The following is a 21,410-nucleotide window of genomic DNA, read 5'->3' as shown; positions in this document are numbered from 1 at the left end:
ATGTGTGTGTGCGTGAAGGCGTGTGTGTGTGTGTGTGGGTGGATGGATGGATGGATGGAAAAACAGCCTGGCACCAATCCCTGCTATACTGAACTTTACACAGTGGGTGTACAAACAGTTGGGTGTGGCAGGGATGTAGGATTCATTCCGTAGAGCATGTCTCCACTACGCTGCTGTTTTGCAACAATTAAATAAATGCTTTGCATATTCCACTTGGTCACATAAAGTTTGTATGCAGCTGCTGTCCCATAAAACCCCAGTCCACAGAGCTCCATGTGCTCTATTCTTAAGGCCACATAAACTTTTGTTGACTCTAGATAGTTGAAGACCTCAGCACAAGGTCAGCATCCACCGACTAAATTTAACATTCCTTGTTTAGCTGGCTTTTGCTTGACCTTTAGCTCTTTCTTTGACTTTGTATCCCAGAATTTAGGCATTAGCTTTATATGTTTAATCACATTCATTTTTTAAAATACATATGATTATGATGAGGTTTCCCTAGTTCGACATTTTCTGACCATTTTATCCTATTTATCTAGTTTTTATCATTTTATTACTTAGCATAGCATTACTATAACATTTTTGCAGTGGGATTGTTGTTTGTATTCCTTTGTTTCATTTGTAAATGTGTTATAAATAATGTCATATTGCCTGATCTAACAGAAGTTGGTTTATTGAGATTTGATGTCATTGTTAAACCAAATTCACTGATAATTCACTGAGCCAGTCCTCCACATCTTAAAAGTTGCAACCTAACCATAAATCCTATCAAGCTATTCAAGTTCCATTGAGTTCTGGTTACATATTGGGTTCAGGATGGCTCATCTTTGCTGTCCAGTAGAATTTTAGCTTCAGGACACATTTTTTTGTATGATGCATTAAATCTTACTGACTGACATGAATCAAGGAGTTAGCATACCGTCTACAGCGTCAAAGAAGCTAACTTCGGGCTAAAGTTGGAAAAACGAGTTCACAGATGGGTTCTGCTGCTCACCTGGAGAGGTTCGACAATGGGCCAGTTACATCTCCATGGCTTGATAGTTGTCATGGAGATGAATATGAATGACTTTACAGGCTGAGCCTTCTTGATGTCATCGCTTCATACAACTCAAGCTACTCTCTATCAGAGCGCAGACATCAGAATGTCAGAAACAGCCAGCAGGATTCCAAGACAAGGTCGACAGTTTCTGTGGGTTCCTTAGAAAAGCAGGTAACTGAACACAACTAGCTTGGTAAACACCAGCCCCTTGTTCTACACTTTGATTCGTACAAAGTGTAGACCAAGCTGAGCTTTCAACAGCCGTTGAAAAATGATTGATTTCTGGAGGCGTGGACTCTGTTTAAGTTTGAATTGATTGAATCTGATTTTACTAACGGTTGGACGTGACGTATGCAATGCACCAGCTCAGCCATGAAGAAAGCTACGCTATGAAGTTTACTGGAAAATACGTACACTGTTAACAACCATCCCCCACTGAGAAGAATGAAGTGCAGAGCTGAATGATTTCTCTGCCTTGTTCTGACTTAAATCACTCAATATTTGGAAAGTGTGACCAACACGGACTGATTGGCTTCGTTCATTTCCTCCACTGCCATTGAAACTACAGGCAAACAACAATTCTAAAACAACCTAGAAAATCTATGTCATCATTGACTTCTACTGTTTGCTAATTGGCCAGATTGAAATTCTACCAGGAAATTGAGTTCAATGGGAGAAATCCCAGATTTAGCACTGAAGAGAGATGCGAATCAAGTGGAATAGCGTAGGAAGGCAATGATTAGGCTAGAACATGGCGTGTCACCTGATTGTCTCATCAACATGGACAAAGTATCCATCCCATTGGACAATTCCTAAAGTTATTCCACTTACAGTCCAGGTCGACCTTTATATATTTTCTTTTCTTAATTTTTTTTACTGATGGGACTTGAAGATCAGAAAATTGTTCATTTAATTTCAGTCTGACCTGGTTGTTTTTGTAAATTTCGTCTGACTTTATGATTGAGTTTAACTCTCACCATAGTTGTATGTCAGCATATTTATTAAATATAACCTGCAGTGTGTGTGTGTGTGTGTGTTTGTTCATGTCTTGGGAATTAGCACGGACAGAGGCGGCATCATCAAGCCAAGCAGGAAATTTGCACCCTGCTGACACTCACGGTCCTGCTGGGACTGGCCTGGTGCCTGATCTTCTTCTCGTTTGGTCACCTCGAAACTCCCGGCCTCTACAGCTTCTGCATACTGAACTCTTTGCAAGGTTTGAAGAGATTAAAGCACTATTTAAAAATGTATACTGTATTATTAGTCTCTCAGTGTCATTTATAAATTCCTTGGTTATTTTCTTCTATACAGTATAAATGTAATTTTCTTGTATTTCACAGGTTTCTCCATCTCCATTTACTTTGTGTTGTCGTGGAAAAGGTCCAAAGAAGTTGAACTGGGAACTGGGAAGTCAAGTTCTGAAACAAAAAGCTCTAAAATCTGAATTTAAAGTGCTTGGAGGATTTACACATTCCTGCCATTTTACGTCTCTTAGTTTTGTTGTTGTTTTTTGTTGTAAATATCTATATATATTTTTCAAAAAACGGGTGCTATGAATAGTTCTATGTCATTTTATTCAAAGTAAAATTCTGTAATAGTGTAGTTTTTTTAAGCTTACTTTGAAAGAATTCTCCAAGCTTTTGGTTTAAATACTTGTGGTTTTTCCATCCTTTGAGTCTTTGATATCCCGTCATTTTAGCGAGAAACGGTGCAGCTCTGGTCAACGTTCTCTCAGTTTCACTTCACATAACATTATGATGTGCACTCTATTTCTTTGATTTGGTTTTTCTTATCAATAAACGTCATGCGTGGATATTAGTGTATCTCCTCATTATCTTTTCCAGAGGTTCAGAGGTTCCAAAAAATAAAATATAAAGTGCCACAATATAGATAGATTTGTATCTATATTGTATGGCAAAATAATCAGCTCACAACCTGACTAGAACTGAAGCAGACGTTAACCGGGTTAAATGAGACTTGACAGTGGAGAGCTGGTTAAAGATCATTAGTCGGTAAAGAACCTATTAGAAATTTGTTCTGTCTATAATTCTGGGAGCTCAACACATCCAGGTGTACATCATCATAACCTCTTCCCACAAAACAACTTTTCTTCACTCTCTCCCGGCACTTTAGGTGTGTGGCATTTTAAGTTGGAATGCCACACACAAACTCTTCTTTCTTCCAGTGAGAGTCCAAATCATACGCTCTGCATGAGTCATTCATCGCCACCACCTTCCATCTTTGGGTGAGAAATCATAAACAGTTTATAAGTAGTACAATCTCATCCCAGAGGTCAAAATGAATCGGCTCTTGTTGTCAGGGAAAGTTATTTGACTCATCATGACACGAGCCAGCTAATAAAGTGTAAATGCCCAACTAAAGCATGAGCTTATTTTTGGGTGTACGATTACAAATCAGGCCTGTAGAGTCTTCCAGATTGAATTTACGCCTAGGCTTCATATATAATAGCTCAGACTTAAACCCTTTATTTTGTATTATTTTATTTTATAAAGCACTTTAAACTTTTATTTCACACCAGTTGGTTATTTTTGTAGTTATTTTTTTTTACATTGTCAAATATTTCTATTAACACATAAATATAAGTGTCGCTTTGTCTTAAAGTTGAAGTTTGTGCCTCTGGCATAACTTAACATTTATTTAAGTTATGCCAGAGGCACATAAACTAAGGCACATGTGAGAAATATGTGATCACATGCTGACTAAACCATGGATCACATGAACAAAATACTTTATCACATGTGGAAAATGGGAACATGTGATCACATGTGAATTTCATTGAATTTTTTTGTAAGGGCAGTCGAACATCCTGAGAATCTCCACAACACAGAACCTCACGCCAAACATCCAGCTCTGACAAAGTGGCATAAGAGCAAAGAAAACTGAATGTTTTGATTTGTTATTGCTGAAAAGCACAAATTTTATTTATATTTCCAGGTTGTTTTTTTTTCCAGGCATCTTTTGCAGCCTGTTCATATTTCTAACTTGTGTAATTTTGACAGGATAGATTTTTATGGAGAGCAAGATATTTTAAGTTATTTAAAGTTTAAGTGTATTTATTACAGGACATTCCTGTCTGTTTTTATTCATATTTATGTTAAAAGAAACATTTAGTTTTAGTGTCTTCGATAAATGTTTATTCTGTTTGGCCCGCGACCTAAAGTGTGTTTTGAATTTTGGCCCCCTGTGCAATTGAGTTTGACAGCCCTGATTTAATAAGAAGAACGAGAAAAATAGAAAGTAGTAGCCGAACAGACACTGCAGAGGACCAATCAGAGAAACAAACAACAGAGGAATAAAATCCCCCCCCAGAAAAATAACAGAAAGAAACTGCTGAGACGACTACAGTTTAACAGCAAACACAGTTCTCACAGTTCAATTTCTTGTTTCGAATAAAACTCTGTTAGTTCAAAAACTGCATACCAAGAAATTCTAAATATAACTAACTGATATTCCCAAATCACTTTTGTAATCTGTCTGAACTAATTATTCATGTATTTCCTATGACTTCTATTAAATCTGGTTCTAAGTCTAAATATTTTACAACAGGCCTTCGCCAGCTTACATCAATTTTGGAGTAATTTTTTTTCCATACTCACAGGGGATTTTAGAATCCAGATCCAAAGTGATCCACTAACAGTGACCACACTTAACATGTCCCCCCAGCAGGGTGAGATCTTGGCTTTCTGTTTTCTATTCGCCAGGCGCTGTATTTTACTCCTCTGGAAAACTCCTACACCTCCGACTACATCGCAGTGGCTTAATACTGTAAGAACGTTTTTGAAGATAAAAAAATGTTCATTAGCAGTGAGGCACAGTTCAGCAGAATTTACTCACAAGTGGAATACATAAAATCTGCCTTCATACTGTATAGAATGATGTAACTGACCCATCATGTAACTAAGTTTAATTTTTAAAAAAAGGTAAAATACTATTACCTTTTAGCTCCCCAATGCCACCCTCCACCCTTTTTATTTATTTAATATTTAGGCATTTGCATAATTGCATTTGCATAATTTTTTTTCTTGTTTTTGTTATGTCAGTAGGCTACGGTGATTTAAGTTCATTAAGAAGCAGCAATTATTTTGAGGTGTAGAACAATGGACCTTACCACAGGGGCTGCTGTTCATTGGCTGATGCCCATTCTACGTGGCCACGTGCGTGGCCGTCTCACAAACACACTTAGCTTCCCGTTAGCTAAGTACAGCATAATGGCAGAACTGATACAACTTCTACACCTTGAAGCCTGTCTGCTACACAGTCTTACGTTAGCTAAACAGATCAATATGCAATGTGTCTGTATCTGACATACACTAAAGATTTTATTTTAGCAGAAAAGGCTTCGGACTAAACTGTTACTCTTGTTAGCCACGTTAGCACCAAGTACAGCTAGTCAGTCAACCATCGCTGTGTTCAGGGACGCGCTGATTAATAATTGAGAAATAAATATCAAGCCTGGAAACTTGATATTGTAAAGGACTGAATGTTATGTTTTTAACGTAATCTTTGCTCGTCTTGCGGGCGCAGGCGGTTGCCACGGTAACAGGTGTGCTGTTAAAAAGAGAGAGAGAGAGAGTGAGTAAAAAGGTGGGAGTGGTTTTGAGTTGATCACCTGTTTGGGTTATTTTACCTTTGTTTACCTTTGCTGTGGCGCATTACAGCCGCTGTAGTTTCTAAACGTTGGACTAATTACCTCGTTCGTTACCATGGCCCGCAAGATGAGCAAAGATTATGTTAAAAACAAAACATTCAGTCCGTTTGGAAGTGTTGAACTAGACTAGTTTCTGTTTTTCTGTTGTTTTTAATGTTCGTTCTGTGTGCTTGGAGGCGTGTGTTTAGTGAGTTGCCTGTTTCTCCAATAAACAGTTTTTTGCATTTTTTACACCAAATTACGTAAACCAGGTTTTCGTGTTTTTTGGTAATCCTTGGGGAGATGGGCCAGCGTTTGCTGTTAGTCGTGCTTCGGATATATGGTTTGTGGTGTATTTGGGTAGGTTTATGATTTCGGCTGAATTTTGAAGTTGTTTAAAATTGTCTCTGATTCCTTTGTGGTTTTTAATAGTGAAATGAGAGTATGGGCCTGTGGGTGGGATTATATGTATGCTTGTGTCTATGTTCTTGTTTGTGTTGTTTTCATGGAAGATTTCTTTCTTAACTTTATATAGAAGGGATCTCAGGTATTTCCGCTTCCTCAAGGCTTGGAAGAGTATACGTGTAGCTTCCTCCCTGTCTGCAACATTAGAACAGATTCTTTTGTATCTAATGAGTTGTGACCTGAGGATGCCTTTGAATGTGTGTTTGGGGTGAAAGTTTTCTTTATGGAGAAGTTGGTGTGAATCCGTTGGTTTAAAGTGTATTTTGGTGTCCAGTTTTCCTGTTTTAGGGAACTCATCACCTTTGTAGGTAATTGTGGCCAGGAAAACCACTTGTTTCAAGTCAATTGTAGGTTTAATTTTAATAGATGGGTGATGGTTGTTTAATGTATGTATGAAATGATCTAAATCCTCCTGGTCGTGATTCCAAACTCCCCAGATATCAAGATATCTATAATAGGCCTCTGGTAGTTTGGTGCATTTTTGAAAGGCTTCTTTTTCCCATTTTGCCATATGAATATTGGCATAGGCTGGTGAAAACCTTTTCCCCATGGCTGTTCCTTTTATTTGTAGGAACCATTTGTCATCAAATAAGAAATCATTTCTCTCCAGATTAATTTTTAGAAGTTCAAAAATAATTTCATCCGGTCGAGTGGAATCTGGGTTTTCCTGGAGGCATTCTCGGATTGCTTCCAACCCTTTGGATGTGTCTGTGTTTGTGTATAGACTTTCTACATCCATTGTGAATAGGAGGCTCTGTCCTGTGATGGTGTGTGTTTATCTTTTGTAGGAAATCATTTGTGTCTTTAATATAGCTAGGGTGTTTGTTTGAGAGGGGGTTCAAATAGTGGTTGATCAGGTGAGCTGAACCATAGGATTCACTGTTACAGTCTGAGATGATGGTTACCCATGGGTCTGATGGGTAACCAGTGTAAGGAAGCTAATATAGGGGAAATATGGTCAAATGTCCGTGTACCTGTTAAAAGATGTGAAGCAGCATTTTGTACCCTCTGAAGCTGGGAAATGTATAAATCATTGACTCGTGTATAAAGTGCATTACAGTAATCCAGCAGTGTGGTCACAAATGCATGGATCACTGTTTCGAGGTGCTGTCTGGGAAGAATAGGTTTTACTTTGGCTAGCTGCCTTAAGTGGAAAAAGCTGGATTTTACCACGGCTCTAATGTGTGTTTCCAGCTTAAGACCAGCATCCATCTTGACCCCTAAATTTATGATAACCGGCTTGACATACTGGGCCAAAGAGCAAAGATTGGTGGCAAAGACAGTGGATCTGCCAAAAATCACTACCTCTGTCTTATCTCCAGAACCTAGCACTATGATGGCAGCAGTAAGTGAAACACCTCTTACCTCATATATTAATGGGATCTTAGAGGGGTCTGACACACACATTATGTTGGATTCAGGCTCCCACATTTAATTTATAAATAAAAAAAAACAGAATAACTATTCCTGCACTAGCTAAAAGACCCTTGAAAAAAAACTTTGTCTTATCAAAAGCAGTGACGGGCCACAGTTTAGACACGTTAGGCACCATTGAAGTGACTCTTAAGATGGGCTCACATACCTTACACCATGATGTACATGTGATGAGGAATGTCAGTGAAGGCACTCTCCTTGGCATGGACTTTCTACAACTCCATAATGCAGTTCTGGATTTTGGTTGGGGAATCTGCAATTTATATGGAGCAGATATTCCTCTAATCAGAAAAACCCAGTTGGCTCCCTTGAACTGTTTAACAGAATGTATGATGGTTCCACCACATTGTGAAGTCAACTGTGAAATGTTATGAAGCTCCCCGATGGTAACTGTGGACATTCCTGATATCTATGATGGCTGTCTTGAGCCTTACCAGTTGGACTTGGATGGCATTTCTGTGGCAGGTACTCTATCCACAGCTAAAAATGGTTTTACTATTGTTTGTCTTCTGAAGCCACCCAATGGACCTGTTAGGTTACAACCTGGGATGGAACTAGGCCAGTTTTTCCCTGTCTTTAAAGAGGATGTTGTTCTGGACTGTACTCCATTTCAGCCAAACCTTATATGTCGCGTAGACATGGATCAAACTCGCATTACCACCAACTCAAGTCAATGCAATCAACAGCTCCAAGTGTCATTTGATCTGACTGAGGAACACTTGTCTCCTGTGGAAAATTCTCAACTTAATGACCTTTTGTCATGTAATGACCTTAAATATATATATATATATATATATATATATATATATATATATCTTATAAGTTGTGTGAGGCCTTTTAATTTTAATGTGTCATAATAATGACACTTTTAATGTCATCATTACACACATACACACACACACACACACACATATATATATATATATGTATATATATATATTCAATTCAATACAGTTCTGTTCTGTCTTTTAATGTCATTATTATGATATTAAAAATATCATAAAAATGACACTTTTAATGCAAAGTTGCTCTAAATCTCTCCATCCATCCATCCTGTTTGTTGAGACCTGCAAAGAATTTATGTTTAAAGTAGAATTATTTAACTAATAGACAAAATTACAGACAATATCTATCTGTCTGTCTGTATGTCTGTCATTTGTGTTTGTAGAGAAACTGGAGCACCCAGAGAAAACTTGTATTTGATTAAGTAGGATTACTTAATTTTACTAATAAAGAAAATTACAGACAATATCTATCTATCTATCTATCTATCTATCTATTTTTGTAGGGAAACTGGAGCACCCAGAGAAAACCTTTCGTTCAAATGACTTAAACTTACTAATACCCTGTATGCTACCTTCAAAGCTAAGGCCTCATATGTCTGACGTAGCTAACAGACAATCTTACAAAGATGTTATGTAAACGATAAGTGAAAGCTGCTGTTTTCACAGACAGGCAGAAGAGAAAAGGAAAGACTGGTTTGAAGAGCCATCCATCCAGCCGTCCATCCATCCATTCATCCATCCATCCATCCATCCATCCATCCAGGTCGTGGGGGCAGCAGCCTAAGTATGGAGGCCCAGACTTCCCTCTCCTCAGCCACTTGGTTCAGATCCTCCAGGGGAATCCCATCACATTCCTTGGCCAACTGAGAAACAAATTCTTCATTTGGGCCTGGAAATGGATGGGAGTTTTACATTTTTGTGTTGGCAATTCTCAGGGAGGTGCGCTGAGTCGGAGTTCAGAGAGGGAAGTTTGACAGGTTTGGTACTGATAACTTTCTGTCGACTCAGTAAAGGTCTGTTAGCACTGCTAGGTTTTGCATCATGTTTATCAGCAGTTTCCACACAGGACTTGGAGCTACTTCTCCCTGGTTCTGCTGCTGGCAGAGTCGTCCAAACTTCATGATAAATCGGCTGTTTTATATCAAGCTGGATTCTTTTATTTTCACCTCCACACACTCTATCCAATTCGATTAAGGAAAGCATGTCTTTCCTTTCAAAGTCACAAAGTTTCTTTTTCTCCAGCTGTTTGCGCTGTATCTGAGAATCCCATGAATCAGTCATAGACTTGGTAGCTGCAGCTTTTTTCTCTTTCTCCAGTTTTTCACGCTTTATCTCTGCAGCTTCCCGATGTTTAATGTCTTTCATTAACTTATCTTCCATTAAAGTCCTTTTGGTATCTTCTTCTTTCTTTTTTAATGACAGTTGGTCGTACACTATTTTTTTACGGATTTCACGAATTCTGTCCTTAACAGGAACGTTGCAGTCAATCTCATGATCTTGAACAACCGATTTATATGGAACAGCTCTTCTTTGTTCACTAATGTTGTCCTGTGTCTTCAGGATCTGCTGAGCCTCCTTCTTTTCTCTCCTGGCTCCAACTTCCTCAGCTCTATATCCAGGAAGCACCGCTTGCCTTTCAGTCCCGTACATTTCCATTTCCATACATTTCCTGTATGTCTCTTTCTTCCGTCTCCTCATCTCAATTTCCTCAATTTGTTGCCGTCTGTCTGACTCCATTATGGCAGCCATTTGTTGCCTTTCAACTTCAGCCTTTTCCTTCTTCTTCTGTTGTTTTTCTTGAATCTGAGCATCCCATGTGTCAGCCAGAGACTTTTTCAAATCAGCTTTCTTTTTCCTCTCCTGTTCCTCTCGTATCTGTTGGCCTAGCTGCTGCTTAGCCCTCTCTTTGCATCGCTTTTCCTCTAAAACAATGTAGCTGGCAGCTTCTTTTTTCTTGATATTATCCAGATTATCATAAACATTCTTCTTACAATCCTCCATTCGATGTAACCTTTCTGATTTGGTCAAGGAATAATATCCTTGCTTTCTAACCTGGTCCATTCCCATCATCCTCTGCTGTTTATATTCAACTTGATTATCCCATGCTGCAGTCAAAGACTTTTGCATTTCAATTTTCTTTTCCTTCTCCTGTTTGTCAAGTAATTTTTGGGCAAACTCCCTCTTGGCCATTTCTTTATGATACTTTTCCTCCTCTAAGGCATCTTTGGCAGCTTCTCTTCTCTTTATGTCCTCCAGATTTACATAGGCCATCGTCTTACGCCTGTGTTCAAATTGATCCTTTCCAGGAACTTTTTTCTCCCTCTCTGGATGCACATATTCCGAATCATTGCCTTCACTAACCATCTCCCTTTCGTAAGCAGTTCGTTTTCTTGTGCTCGGTCTTTTCTTCTGTGATTTTCGAATGATAGCTTGATATCTCTGCTCCTCCTCTTGTGCATATCGAAGTTCTGAATCCTGAGCAATTACTTCCACATCTTGAGTAAATTTAGGTACATTTGACAGGAAGGTATCTAAAGGTTCATCCTGTTCTTGTAGTCGGTTCAAATCTTTACTTGGTCCGGTCTTCTTTGTCCTAAACACAGGAATAATCCTCTTCAGTAATCGACTGGAATCCATCTTTCGTTTCTGTCTCACGATGAAAAGATTACAACTCACTATAAATTCGCTGGCTTCTGCAGGTCTGACTTTAGAACACAAGTAAACTATTCAAGAGGTTTCAGAGCCGATGTCATAGGATCTATGACACAATAGTGATCCTAGTGACATCATCAGTCAGAAGTGTAACATTAGTTGCTATTGCTATGGCAACCAGGAAAAGCTCTGAAGTGATTCACACCTTCTAGTAAAGGAGATGTTTCAAACCATTAAAACATTTCCAAATAAATTCATTCATATTAAGACAAATGAAACTTTTCCCAACAATTTAGACCAGCTTCAGCCAATGTGGCTGTAATTTAAATAGGCTTAACAATGTGCAAAACACAATCACCTGGTTTCCCATTAAATCTGCTCAACACTGTTTTCCTCATCAAAACGTGTTTGAGGAACTCAGGTTAAACTGTGGCCATTTGTCATTTAGACATCTATAGCGCTTTTTTCCTTTATCTCATTTTATTTTGTATAACATATGACTTCCAGTTTTTGATTTGATGTTATTTTATTTTTATTTTGCTCTATATATGTTGTAGAATGGCAGCTTAACGACAGAAAGGAACAGAAGACAAGTTACAACAACGTGTTAAAATGTGTCTTGTTATTAACGGCCCCCTTGATAGAAGCACAAGGTATGTTTCTTTTGTAAATAAGGATGGTTCTAATTTTTTAATCGATTGAAATTGTAAATTTGTTGTATATAAACACTAGGGCATAGTTTTGAATTAGAGTTGATATTTTTAGAGGTGAACATTATTTTTAGTTGAAACATTCTGGTTGTAAGAGTGTGTTTTTGTAGCTTACACTGTGCTTTTTGTGTGTGTGTATTTACTTCAGGGTTTACTTCCAATAAACCTCACTGTTCATCAGTAAAGCCACAATCCTTCATTTGGGGCTGGGGGTGTTATACACTTTTTTATCTTTAAGCCTGTGTTGGTGTTCATGCTAGTATATATGTGTGGCCCAGTGTAGACAAATGAGCCAAACACATTCAACTGAAAAACGTAAGTGGGTTTTATTCCCGACTGTCCTCAGATGGAACAGTATTAATTTTGGTTTGATTTGTATTGAAGCACATTATAAATATTTTGAGTGCTATCACGTTATAGCGTGATACTTACATGTAAGATAAGTACGTCTTACGTCTAAGACGTACTTATCGTACTTATCACGTCTTAGACGTAATAAGTACGTCTATTACATCTTATTAGACGTACTTAACAAGTACGTCTAATAAGACGTATTATTACGTCGTATTAGACGTACGTGATACGTTTAATTGTATCACGTACAATTAAACGTGATAATTGTATGTCCAGGAAGTGGCGGTTTTATGCTAGACTAGTACAGTGGCTAACTGTTCTAGTTTCCCTTGGTCAAGTTTCCCTTCATGTTTGGTCTAATACATGGAGAGATACAGATGCTGCTTTGCACTGTGGATTAAACCATTAATAGCATGCGCACTCTGAGCAGGATCCTAAACAGAACAGGACTGCACAGAAGGAAACGTCAGTCTAGTCCTCTAGCTGTGGCGGCGATCCTAACTGACCGTCTGGATCTGGTTATTTTGAAAAATAAAACAAATTTCAATATTGACCCTAACAGCAGACATGGCATTTTTGGGATTCCATATTAAAAAATATATGTTGAAACTGTTGAGATGCTTATCAAGGACACGTACACACAGTTTGTTACACACGTGGAATTCTTCACTTTTATACAAAGGCCTTTGTAGAAATAGAAACTTTAGCTGACGTAACACATCAGGTGATCACTGGGCATGACTTAGCTGACGTACGACATCAGACAACCACTGGGCGTGTTTTTAGATATAACCAATGATTTTTCCGTTTTTGATCAGATGCTGTATAATTTCGGTTATATTCACTTCACAACAAATTAGCCTGTGAGGGTAAGCGTCTCTCTTTTCTAGCGCTAAAAAAGAATTAAATAAGTAAACTCTGATTATTCTGTGTGGCTGATTTCCTGTTCGTGTGCTCACATGCTTTTGGTCCGTCGAGTTTAAATCACAACAAAACCAAGCCCCAAAAGCTATTTATTCCAGTCAACTATGTGATCTTAACAAACTCAATTTTTTGTAGAGTTTTGGGACTGTTTGATAAAGATTTATTAGGCCACAAAAATGCTACCAAAGCTAATTTGACCGACGGAAAAAAAATTCAAAAATTGACAAAGTTGAGTATTTTTTGACCGCTCTTCAAATTTGTATCTATCATCAGATTTAAACAAAACGTCTCTACTAAAGATAAATTAGGCTGCTGAATAACATAAAGGCATCCATTTAGGCCATCTTTAATAGTTTCCTTGATATTGGTGGTAAGAAATAGGGATTTATTGTTTGTTTTTTTAAAATATCTAATTTTAGGGAATTTTTGACTTGCACCAAAATGTTTATTTTTTAATGCATTTCATTGAAACTTCCGTCAATTAGGCTGCTTCATCAGATAAACACATTCACTTATGGCTATCTTTAGTAGTTTTTTTATTTTGCTGACTGAAAATAGAGATCGTTTTTTAGATTTCTTTTTTCATGGAAAATTCCCTACTACCCACCCACCATCTGAAAAAGTGCCAAAGAAAGTACAGTTTTTCATAAAAGGTATCCAGAATATATTATTTCAGTATAGATACAGTCACTTCATCCTGCCGCCGCCCACATGATGATGCCCTGGGCGGTTGTCCATGCCGTTCATATCGAAAACCGAGCAAATCTGCTAACGCGCATCATGTGCCTAAACCACACATATACAGGTCGTTATGCATAATTCCCATGGCCCATAAAAACAACGAATCTAATCCGCTTTTTAAAAATTATTATACTAAATAATGACAGGGAAGCAAAACATACCAGTGTGATCCACAGGAGGAGGAGGATGGACAACCCCATGTTCAGGTGAGGAGGTGAAGCGACCTTGTTTGCTTCATTTCTCCTCTTTTGTAAAAGTTTCGACTAGATTTAACTGTTTAACTCTCCTGCAGTCTTAGCGCGGGTTCAGGAGAAGCTCGGTAGATGTCATGTTCAGACAGCGGGATGATCCGTCCGCTTTTCAGTTTGGAAAATCACAAACAATCTGTTAAACCGGCGTCCTCGCTAGAACCGTGCACACGGTAAAAAGCTCAGGAGGGCGTCACTCCACCGCTTTTAGAACCGCGGGAGGCTTAAAACTCCGGTTATTCATTTTTAGCTAGCTTCACTACGTAGCCACATTTAGCTTACAGAAGCTAGAAGGGGCGACTCGGGCGAGGTCCGTTCGTGTGTTGATATGCGTGGGGCGTCACGCACACTGATTCTACAGGTTTGGTACCAATATAATATTAAAGCTCACAAATTAATCCTTATTTTCATACCTAAGTTGTCAGGTTTATTTTGTATAATTCATTCGCTATTTGACAATCTGTTCGGAGGTTTTGGTACTTTTATGATTTACAAAAATAAAATAAAAAACCTTTGACAAAACCGGGTATGTCTAGAAAGCATATGATGTAAGGTTTAATATGATATCACTGTTGGCTCATTTGGTCATTTGTTCGATTTTCGTGGACAATGTTTCAGTGCGGTGTCAGGAGGGACGTTGGAATTAGCATAAAACTGCGTTTTAATAGAAAGATCTCTACTAATAAGAAGTGGCAGCACATCTGCTGAGTTTTTGAAGCTTAAAAATGTAAAACCTGTCACCCTTAAAGAGACAGCATTATGTATTTTCCTGTCACACAGAATCATTTTGTAGAACAATCTAGTAACTATGTTAAATTCAGTTGCTTTAAAATGCTGTTTATATCAAATATGACTTCAATAAAAATTTGACTTTGTAATTTAGGACCTTAAAATTGGGCCTCTGTCTCTTTAAGAAACTTCTGCTCTTTCTGAAACTCCGCCTTCATGAAGTCATCACAACATGGCTCCTCTTTTAACCACTTAATGTTTTTGCCAGCATTTCACTGGGAAGCAGCTGCTATGATGAGCTCAGCAGATGCACAATTCCACCAAGTGTTTGCCAATTGCTGCTGGCTAGTCTGAAGGAGCTGAGCGGGGGGTTAGATCCACCCAGATGTTTTGCACAGCTGAATGGTTGTCATGGGAGAGTAACACATTTCTAAAACATGCATGAAAGAATCAAAGCAACACTGCACGTCTGCTTTTGATGAGGGAATAACATTATAACATGATGTGAAGCTCAAATTGTCTTTTGTTCACTTTTCTTCCTGATAAACCTTCTGCTCTGACCTTTAGTGCTGAAGATGTATTGACCCTTGGGCAGAAAGTCCACCTGTATGTTCTGCTAGTCAATCAGCTGATGGATAAAGCATGAAACACACTGACACTGCAAGGCTCTCACTTGGCTGTAATATACAGCTGGGTGCATAAACACATCATTCAAAAAACTGGCTGAAGAAATCTGCTCCTCTCAGACCAGTTTAATTTATAAAACAGGTCAAGTAGTTTTTCATCATTTTAAGCTCAGCTGATGGAAAAATCAATTACAGTTTGAGGATTTTTCATATCAATACAGACAATCCTGTTAATTCAGTAATTTAATATGACAACTTGCAAGTGATGATTGTCTGGTTCAGCTGCCCAAAATGTCACACTAACACTATCACTCTTTCAAAGCAGACTAAGCATGCCTGTTCGTGCGTTGCTTTTCTGACATTGTGAACAAAGTTTGAGCTTGTCTCAACAGTTTCATTCATTTGAAGATGGTCATCTAAGTATCATGACTCCAGGGAACTCAAAAGGCAAATGGCTATCTGAGCACTTCCTCTTTTTCCTCATACACTATGTAAATAAAGCTTTTGAACTCAGACTTATCTCATTATTTTTTGTCCTCCTGCTGTCACACAACCGTTCTGCCAGCTTCAGCTTTCAAAGCACAACAGGCACCTGGAGGTTTCCGTCACATCAGCCGTTCTCTTCCCAGACAAACTCGCTACAAGAACTCGGCGACATGAGAAGGTAGGTTATGGTACTTTATATGCACAACAACAAGACTTCATCTGTTTGATGTCAGTATCAGAATTGAGTAATACTATTGCTTACTTTGACTAAGCGGGGACAAAATTATTGGTTATGAATTTTCAGCCAAGTGCAGGGCATCTTGGCTGGAAGATGCATCTTCCAGCATCTTGGAAGACAACAATCAGCCGTTTTGTCTGTTCGATCAGATGAAGGTTTGCAAAATAAAGTGACAAAAACAAGCGACACTCTTCGCACATGTCCTGTACGACGGGCTGTAGGGCCTGACTAAGATATCCTTTTTTTGAAATTATGACAATAGATTCATAACACAAGCAGATGGATAATCTCACACTACGCAATGCATGTGCTTCACTCACTTCAGCATGCTGGCTGCTTGGAAGTGAAAATTGCAGCATCAGTAACTGGTTAATTTAGCTGATTATATGTCCAGTTTAGAGCACTGTAAATAATAGATTGATCCTTAAAAAAACAAATAGAAAAAAAAGCAATGGTGATGTCAAAGAAATGCATCATGACCTGATGCAGCAGAACACAAGAGAACTTCAATCCATTGATCTCACAATAAACACTATTCAAAATGCATGCATTAAAGATAACACATTTCTTTTTCTCATTTTCATACACATGCAACATAAGTTCTTAAATACACCAGAATATGTGGCAAAATAGGAAACCAGTGGAAAACAGCTTAATAAGCTAAAACAAGACAGGATGTGTTTCACCACACTGGAAACCTGGACTGAGCAAAGGTTAAAGAGGTGTTGCAGAATCTTACATGTGGGCCAACTGTCTCAGGGTCCTGGGTATGGCAGCATATAGACATAGAACCATGTTCCAGCTGGCTTCTTGAGACATAGAGTAGAAGAGGAAGGGAATGCCAAAGGCAGCCAGCTTCGGTTGTTGACGGCAGTCTTGGGGAACCTGCAACTACAAAGTTCCTTCTGCAGAATTCTAAACAAACCAGGATCAAGGTGTATTCCTTATATCAATCAATGTAATGAGGTCAACTTAATTTTCCAATCCAATGCTCCTGGAGTTTCAGGAGAGGATCTTGTCGCCACCTGCAGGAAAATGGAGTAGTGAACTTAGAAAGCACAGTGTCCATCCTGGAAAGGCCAGAAGTTGTGTCTTTTGTTATAAACAGCAATTTTCTCAGCTTTAATTTAAGCCATGTTTATAGAGATTGGGTAAGAAATAAAGGCGCTGCGATCATTTTTGTGATTCCTGCTCATCCCGCATTGGAACAGCCTGGTTTAGTGGACAGACCCACCGCGTAGTAACGGCGCCTGCAGGAGCGGCGCTAGCGTTAGCGGCTAACAGGCGATGTGCATCAATGAAGAAATCCTACAATCGCTAAAATCTGACACTGATCCGTTTTTGTTGACTTTTTGTGAAAAAGAAAGTTGCGCTGATCTTCTTCAGAGGTTTTGTGTCGATTCCTTCAGTAGGTCTTGGTGCAGCGCCCCCACAGGCGACGGGGGGAACAGGTTAGTTTTAGTCGTTTGTCGCACTGCAGTGTGAAATCAAACTACAGTTCTGAAAATGTAACAAATGTTGCAATTTTAGTCTCCAGTCGAACCGAGTCTACTAGACTATCTGGTCTGAATACACCCTAAATCACAGTATTTGTGTCCAAACTTTCACCATCTCCACTGTATGAATATCCATGCGTTTCTCTTCCTGTTAGTTTTCCTGCTTGTTCTTTGTTTTTTGTTTGTAAAAAAAATCTAGATAGTTCATCTTTATTTTGGCATATTTAAATAGTGTTGCTAAGGATTCATTCACACAGTGTTAAAGGAAATGACCTATACAGTGATAATATTAATTGGTGCCATATTTGTGTATATTATTAGTCAAAGAGTAATAGCAGTAAACTCCAAGAAATACAACTAATGAAAAGAAAACACTATAGTGTCTATGTTAAATAATATCTAAGCAAGAATAATAGTTGATCCAAATGTTATTAAACTTTAGACTCAGGCTCAATTTCATTAATATATTATAAATATAGTATGAAATATATGTAAAGCTCTGCATACATTCTACAGTTTTATGTTTGGTTTGGTGATGTAGCTTGTTATTCTGTTTCCAGATAAGGTGGTTTAACATGTTTCTCCTAATGACTAAATCCAAAAACATGCAGAAGGTTTTTTTCTTTACAAACTGTCTCCATTTTTCGACTGAACGACTACCGTCCAGTGGCACTCACACCGATCATCATGAAGTGCTTCGAGAGACTGGTGCGGAGTCACATCCTCGCTGGCCTGCCTACTGAGCTGGACCCTCTCCAATTTGCCTACAAAGCAAAGAGGTCCACAGAGGACGTTGTATCCACTGCACTTCATGCTGCCCTGACCCACTTAGAGAAGCAGGGGAGCTACGTCAGAATGCTCTTTGTGGACTTCAGCTCAGCATTTAATACCATACTTACCCAATGTCTGGTGTCCAAGCTAGCAAACCTTGGGCTCCCATCAGCCACCTGCAGTTGGATCCTGAATTTCCTAACAGGTCGCTCCCAGAGGGTCAGACTGGGCCCCCACACCTCCACTGCTCTGAGCCTGAACACCGGATCGCCACAGGGTTGCGTGCTCAGCCCACTTCTCTACACCCTCTACACTCATGACTGTGTCTCCAACCACTTCAGCAACAAGATCATAAAGTTTGCAGATGACACGACTGTTGTTGGTCTCATCTCAGGCGGGAAGGGGGAGGTGGAGGAGGTGAAACGGCTGTCAGAGTGGTGCAAAGTCAATAACCTGCTCCTCAACACCTCCAAAGCAAAGGAGCTGGTGATCGACTTCAGGAAGAACAAAACGGACATCCAGCCTCTCACCATCAGTGGGACCTGTGTGGAGAGGGTCTCAGTGTTCAGGTTTCTGGGCATGGAGTTGAAGGACAAGCTAACCTGGAGCACCAACACCAAGGAGCTGTTGAAGAAGGCACAGCAGAGACTGTACTTTCTGAGAATACTCAAGAAGAACCGTCTCCCCTCAGACCTGCTGCAGCCCTTCTATCACTGCTCCATAGAGAGTGTGCTCACGTACGGTCTGTGTGTCTGGTACGGCAGCAGCACATCTGCGGACAAGAAGGCGCTACAGAGGGTTGTTAGGGCAGCAGAGAGAACCATAGGCTGCCCTCTCCCCACTATGGAACAGATTTACACTTCCAGGCTCCACAAGAAAGTTTTGGACATTTTAAATGACTCTTCACACCCTGGCCATGGTCTCTTCCAGCTGCTGCCATCAGGCAAGAGATACAGAGCAATAAAAACCAGGACAAATCGCCTAAAAAACAGTTTTTACCCGATGGCAATCATGGCACTAAATTCAAAGGCATAAGAACTTCTGCTCTTGACATCACTTTGTTATAAATGTCAATTCTGTTGCGACACCTCCAGGCGCTGCAACCATCTTCTGATGTCTATTTATTTCTCATTTTGTACCATTTATTTCTTTATCTTTGTATATTATGTATATACACATAACCTGCATCTTAACTCGAGTCGAGCAAATCTCAATCTCGTTGTAATCTGTTGATGACAATGACAAATAAATCTTATCTATTTTACAGGATATTGTGCTGGGGCCTGTGGTGGATAATCTTCCAACCCATGCTTTCACTGAGAGGAGAAAAAATGAAACATAATAACCATATACCACCAACAGGTATGTTCCAATGTTTGACAGGCACTATATAGTGTATGCATTCACATATCAAAATTTCAGTATTTTATTGTCACACATTTCAGAAAGGGAAACTCATGTAGTAGAGATTCACTTAAATGCAGTGATGCAGTTCAAGCCTTTTTTTTGTTGCAGCTTTGATTATTATTGCATACAGAAAACAACTTGCTTGTTTAACATGTTGAGTGAGACCAAAGCTTTTAAGAATATCACAAAGCTTTCTCACCCTTCTCTCTTCAAGCTTGACAACCTGGATGTTGAAATCTTCCACAATTATTAAGCAGTCATGGTCATTGCTCATTAAAGTCAGTGAAGGAATGTTCCACATATTTTGGGGTTTTGTGTAGAGTTAGTATCAGAGCTTGCTCATGGGGGTTCACCTCAATTCCTAGATATTCAAGAGTCAAATTGGCCTGAAAAGACCTTACAGTTTAGTGAATCCTGACATATTGTGTAGAAACTCCTCCTCCTCTTTTATGTTTTCTATCCTCACTTAAATTGTAATTAGGAGGCTCTGATTCAATTAGTACAGGTGGTTTATTGTCATCCAGCCATATTTCTGTCAGGAAAATAACCTGAGTGATGAATTCATTAACCAGCAGTCCTTTTGTTGATAGTGATCTTAGCAGAGCCAGTTTAAGTGACTTTGTTTCAGATAGTTCATAAATTAGAGGTTGCTTTAGACAGGGGCTGCATGTAGTTTTTTCTGTTTTTTGTGAATTTTCTTTCAGTGATCCAGACAGAGAAGTATTCTAGAGGAGGACATAATGCTTCTGCTACAACCCACCCCAAGGGCACCAAGGGTAAATTCTGGCACTGGGTGTAACACACAAAAAAGTATCCTAAACAGTTGGTGTCAGTAGCAAAATATAGTTTAATTTACAATTCAAGTAAAAACTCAGTCACAGTAGACAAAAAGCACAGGGAAGCTTTTAAGCTTCAGGGTCTCCAAGGCCAAAACAAACAAGCAAACAAAACATCCCCCTTTTAATTATAAAATAAAAACACTTTCTAGAAGAGAACTGAAAAGGAAGTACAATACCTGAACTCCCTGACTAACCAATAAATAGTTAAACAAAATGGCAGAGAACCCCTACCAGCTTCCACTGTGAATAGAAACAAAACTTTATGTGACCAGCAGGGGGTGGTCTTTTTAAACAAGATGCACCAGAACACGGAATAGTCCACAATATTTTATTTAAACAATTTCATTAAAACATTTCTCTTTTTTAAAAAAAAAACATGGCTTCAGGCCTACTACTGGGTCCCTGGAAAAGAAAGGGATCATATGAAATAAGGACACTTTAAATTATTCCAAAAAAAAATAAAATGAACAAACAAAACATGCAATGCAAAGGAAAACAAATTAGAAATCAAAACAAAAGAAAGCAAACTCATTAGTAATTGCAATGATAAGCAAACAAACTGCAAAAGAAAAAACACAAACACTTCAAACGGTGGAACAAATTGTCGTTGTCCAATTTCAATGCCTCTCGATGGGGCCAGAGGAGTCGGGCCCCGCTCGCTCAGCCTGTCCAAGCAGCAACAGGTTTCCTTCAGAGCGGCCCAAACAAACACCGACAAGACAGCAGAGCGTCCAAGCGCTGCAACTCCAAAACAATCTTAAACCAAAAACACTCATTAGAAAACCCGTGGATTCAGGTAAAGTAAATTAAAATCTAAA

At 38.9% G+C, this 21,410-nt stretch overlaps 1 protein-coding gene and 1 long non-coding RNA gene across 9 annotated transcripts in view; both read left to right on the top strand.

The window, feature by feature from the left end:
• The window catches only part of LOC114143342 (adhesion G-protein coupled receptor G1-like), a 44,711-nt gene that overhangs the window by 12,105 nt on the left and 11,196 nt on the right, over nt 1–21,410 (top strand). For 7 of the 8 annotated variants that reach the window (XM_028015266.1, XM_028015271.1, XM_028015270.1 and 4 more), the window contains 2 exons: nt 2,099–2,255; nt 2,380–2,852. The exons of the other annotated variant lie outside the window; for it this stretch is intronic. In XM_028015266.1, the coding sequence (XP_027871067.1) occupies nt 2,099–2,255; nt 2,380–2,483 (261 nt within the window). In that variant the 3' untranslated portion in view covers nt 2,484–2,852. Of the gene's footprint in view, nt 1–2,098; nt 2,256–2,379; nt 2,853–21,410 lie in introns of those variants that run through there. 8 annotated transcript variants of the gene reach the window in all.
• LOC114143346 (uncharacterized) lies at nt 15,908–21,041 on the top strand. The gene is made up of 3 exons (XR_003595226.1): nt 15,908–16,019; nt 19,614–19,708; nt 20,458–21,041. It is a non-coding gene; the product is annotated as an uncharacterized LOC114143346 (long non-coding RNA).

The sequence above is a fragment of the Xiphophorus couchianus genome, chromosome 4 (genome assembly GCF_001444195.1).
Source record: "Xiphophorus couchianus chromosome 4, X_couchianus-1.0, whole genome shotgun sequence".
In the NCBI taxonomy this organism is placed as follows: Eukaryota; Metazoa; Chordata; class Actinopteri; order Cyprinodontiformes; family Poeciliidae; genus Xiphophorus; species Xiphophorus couchianus.
Note: the sequence above shows the minus strand (reverse complement) of the source record. Positions and strands in the feature narration are given on the sequence as shown.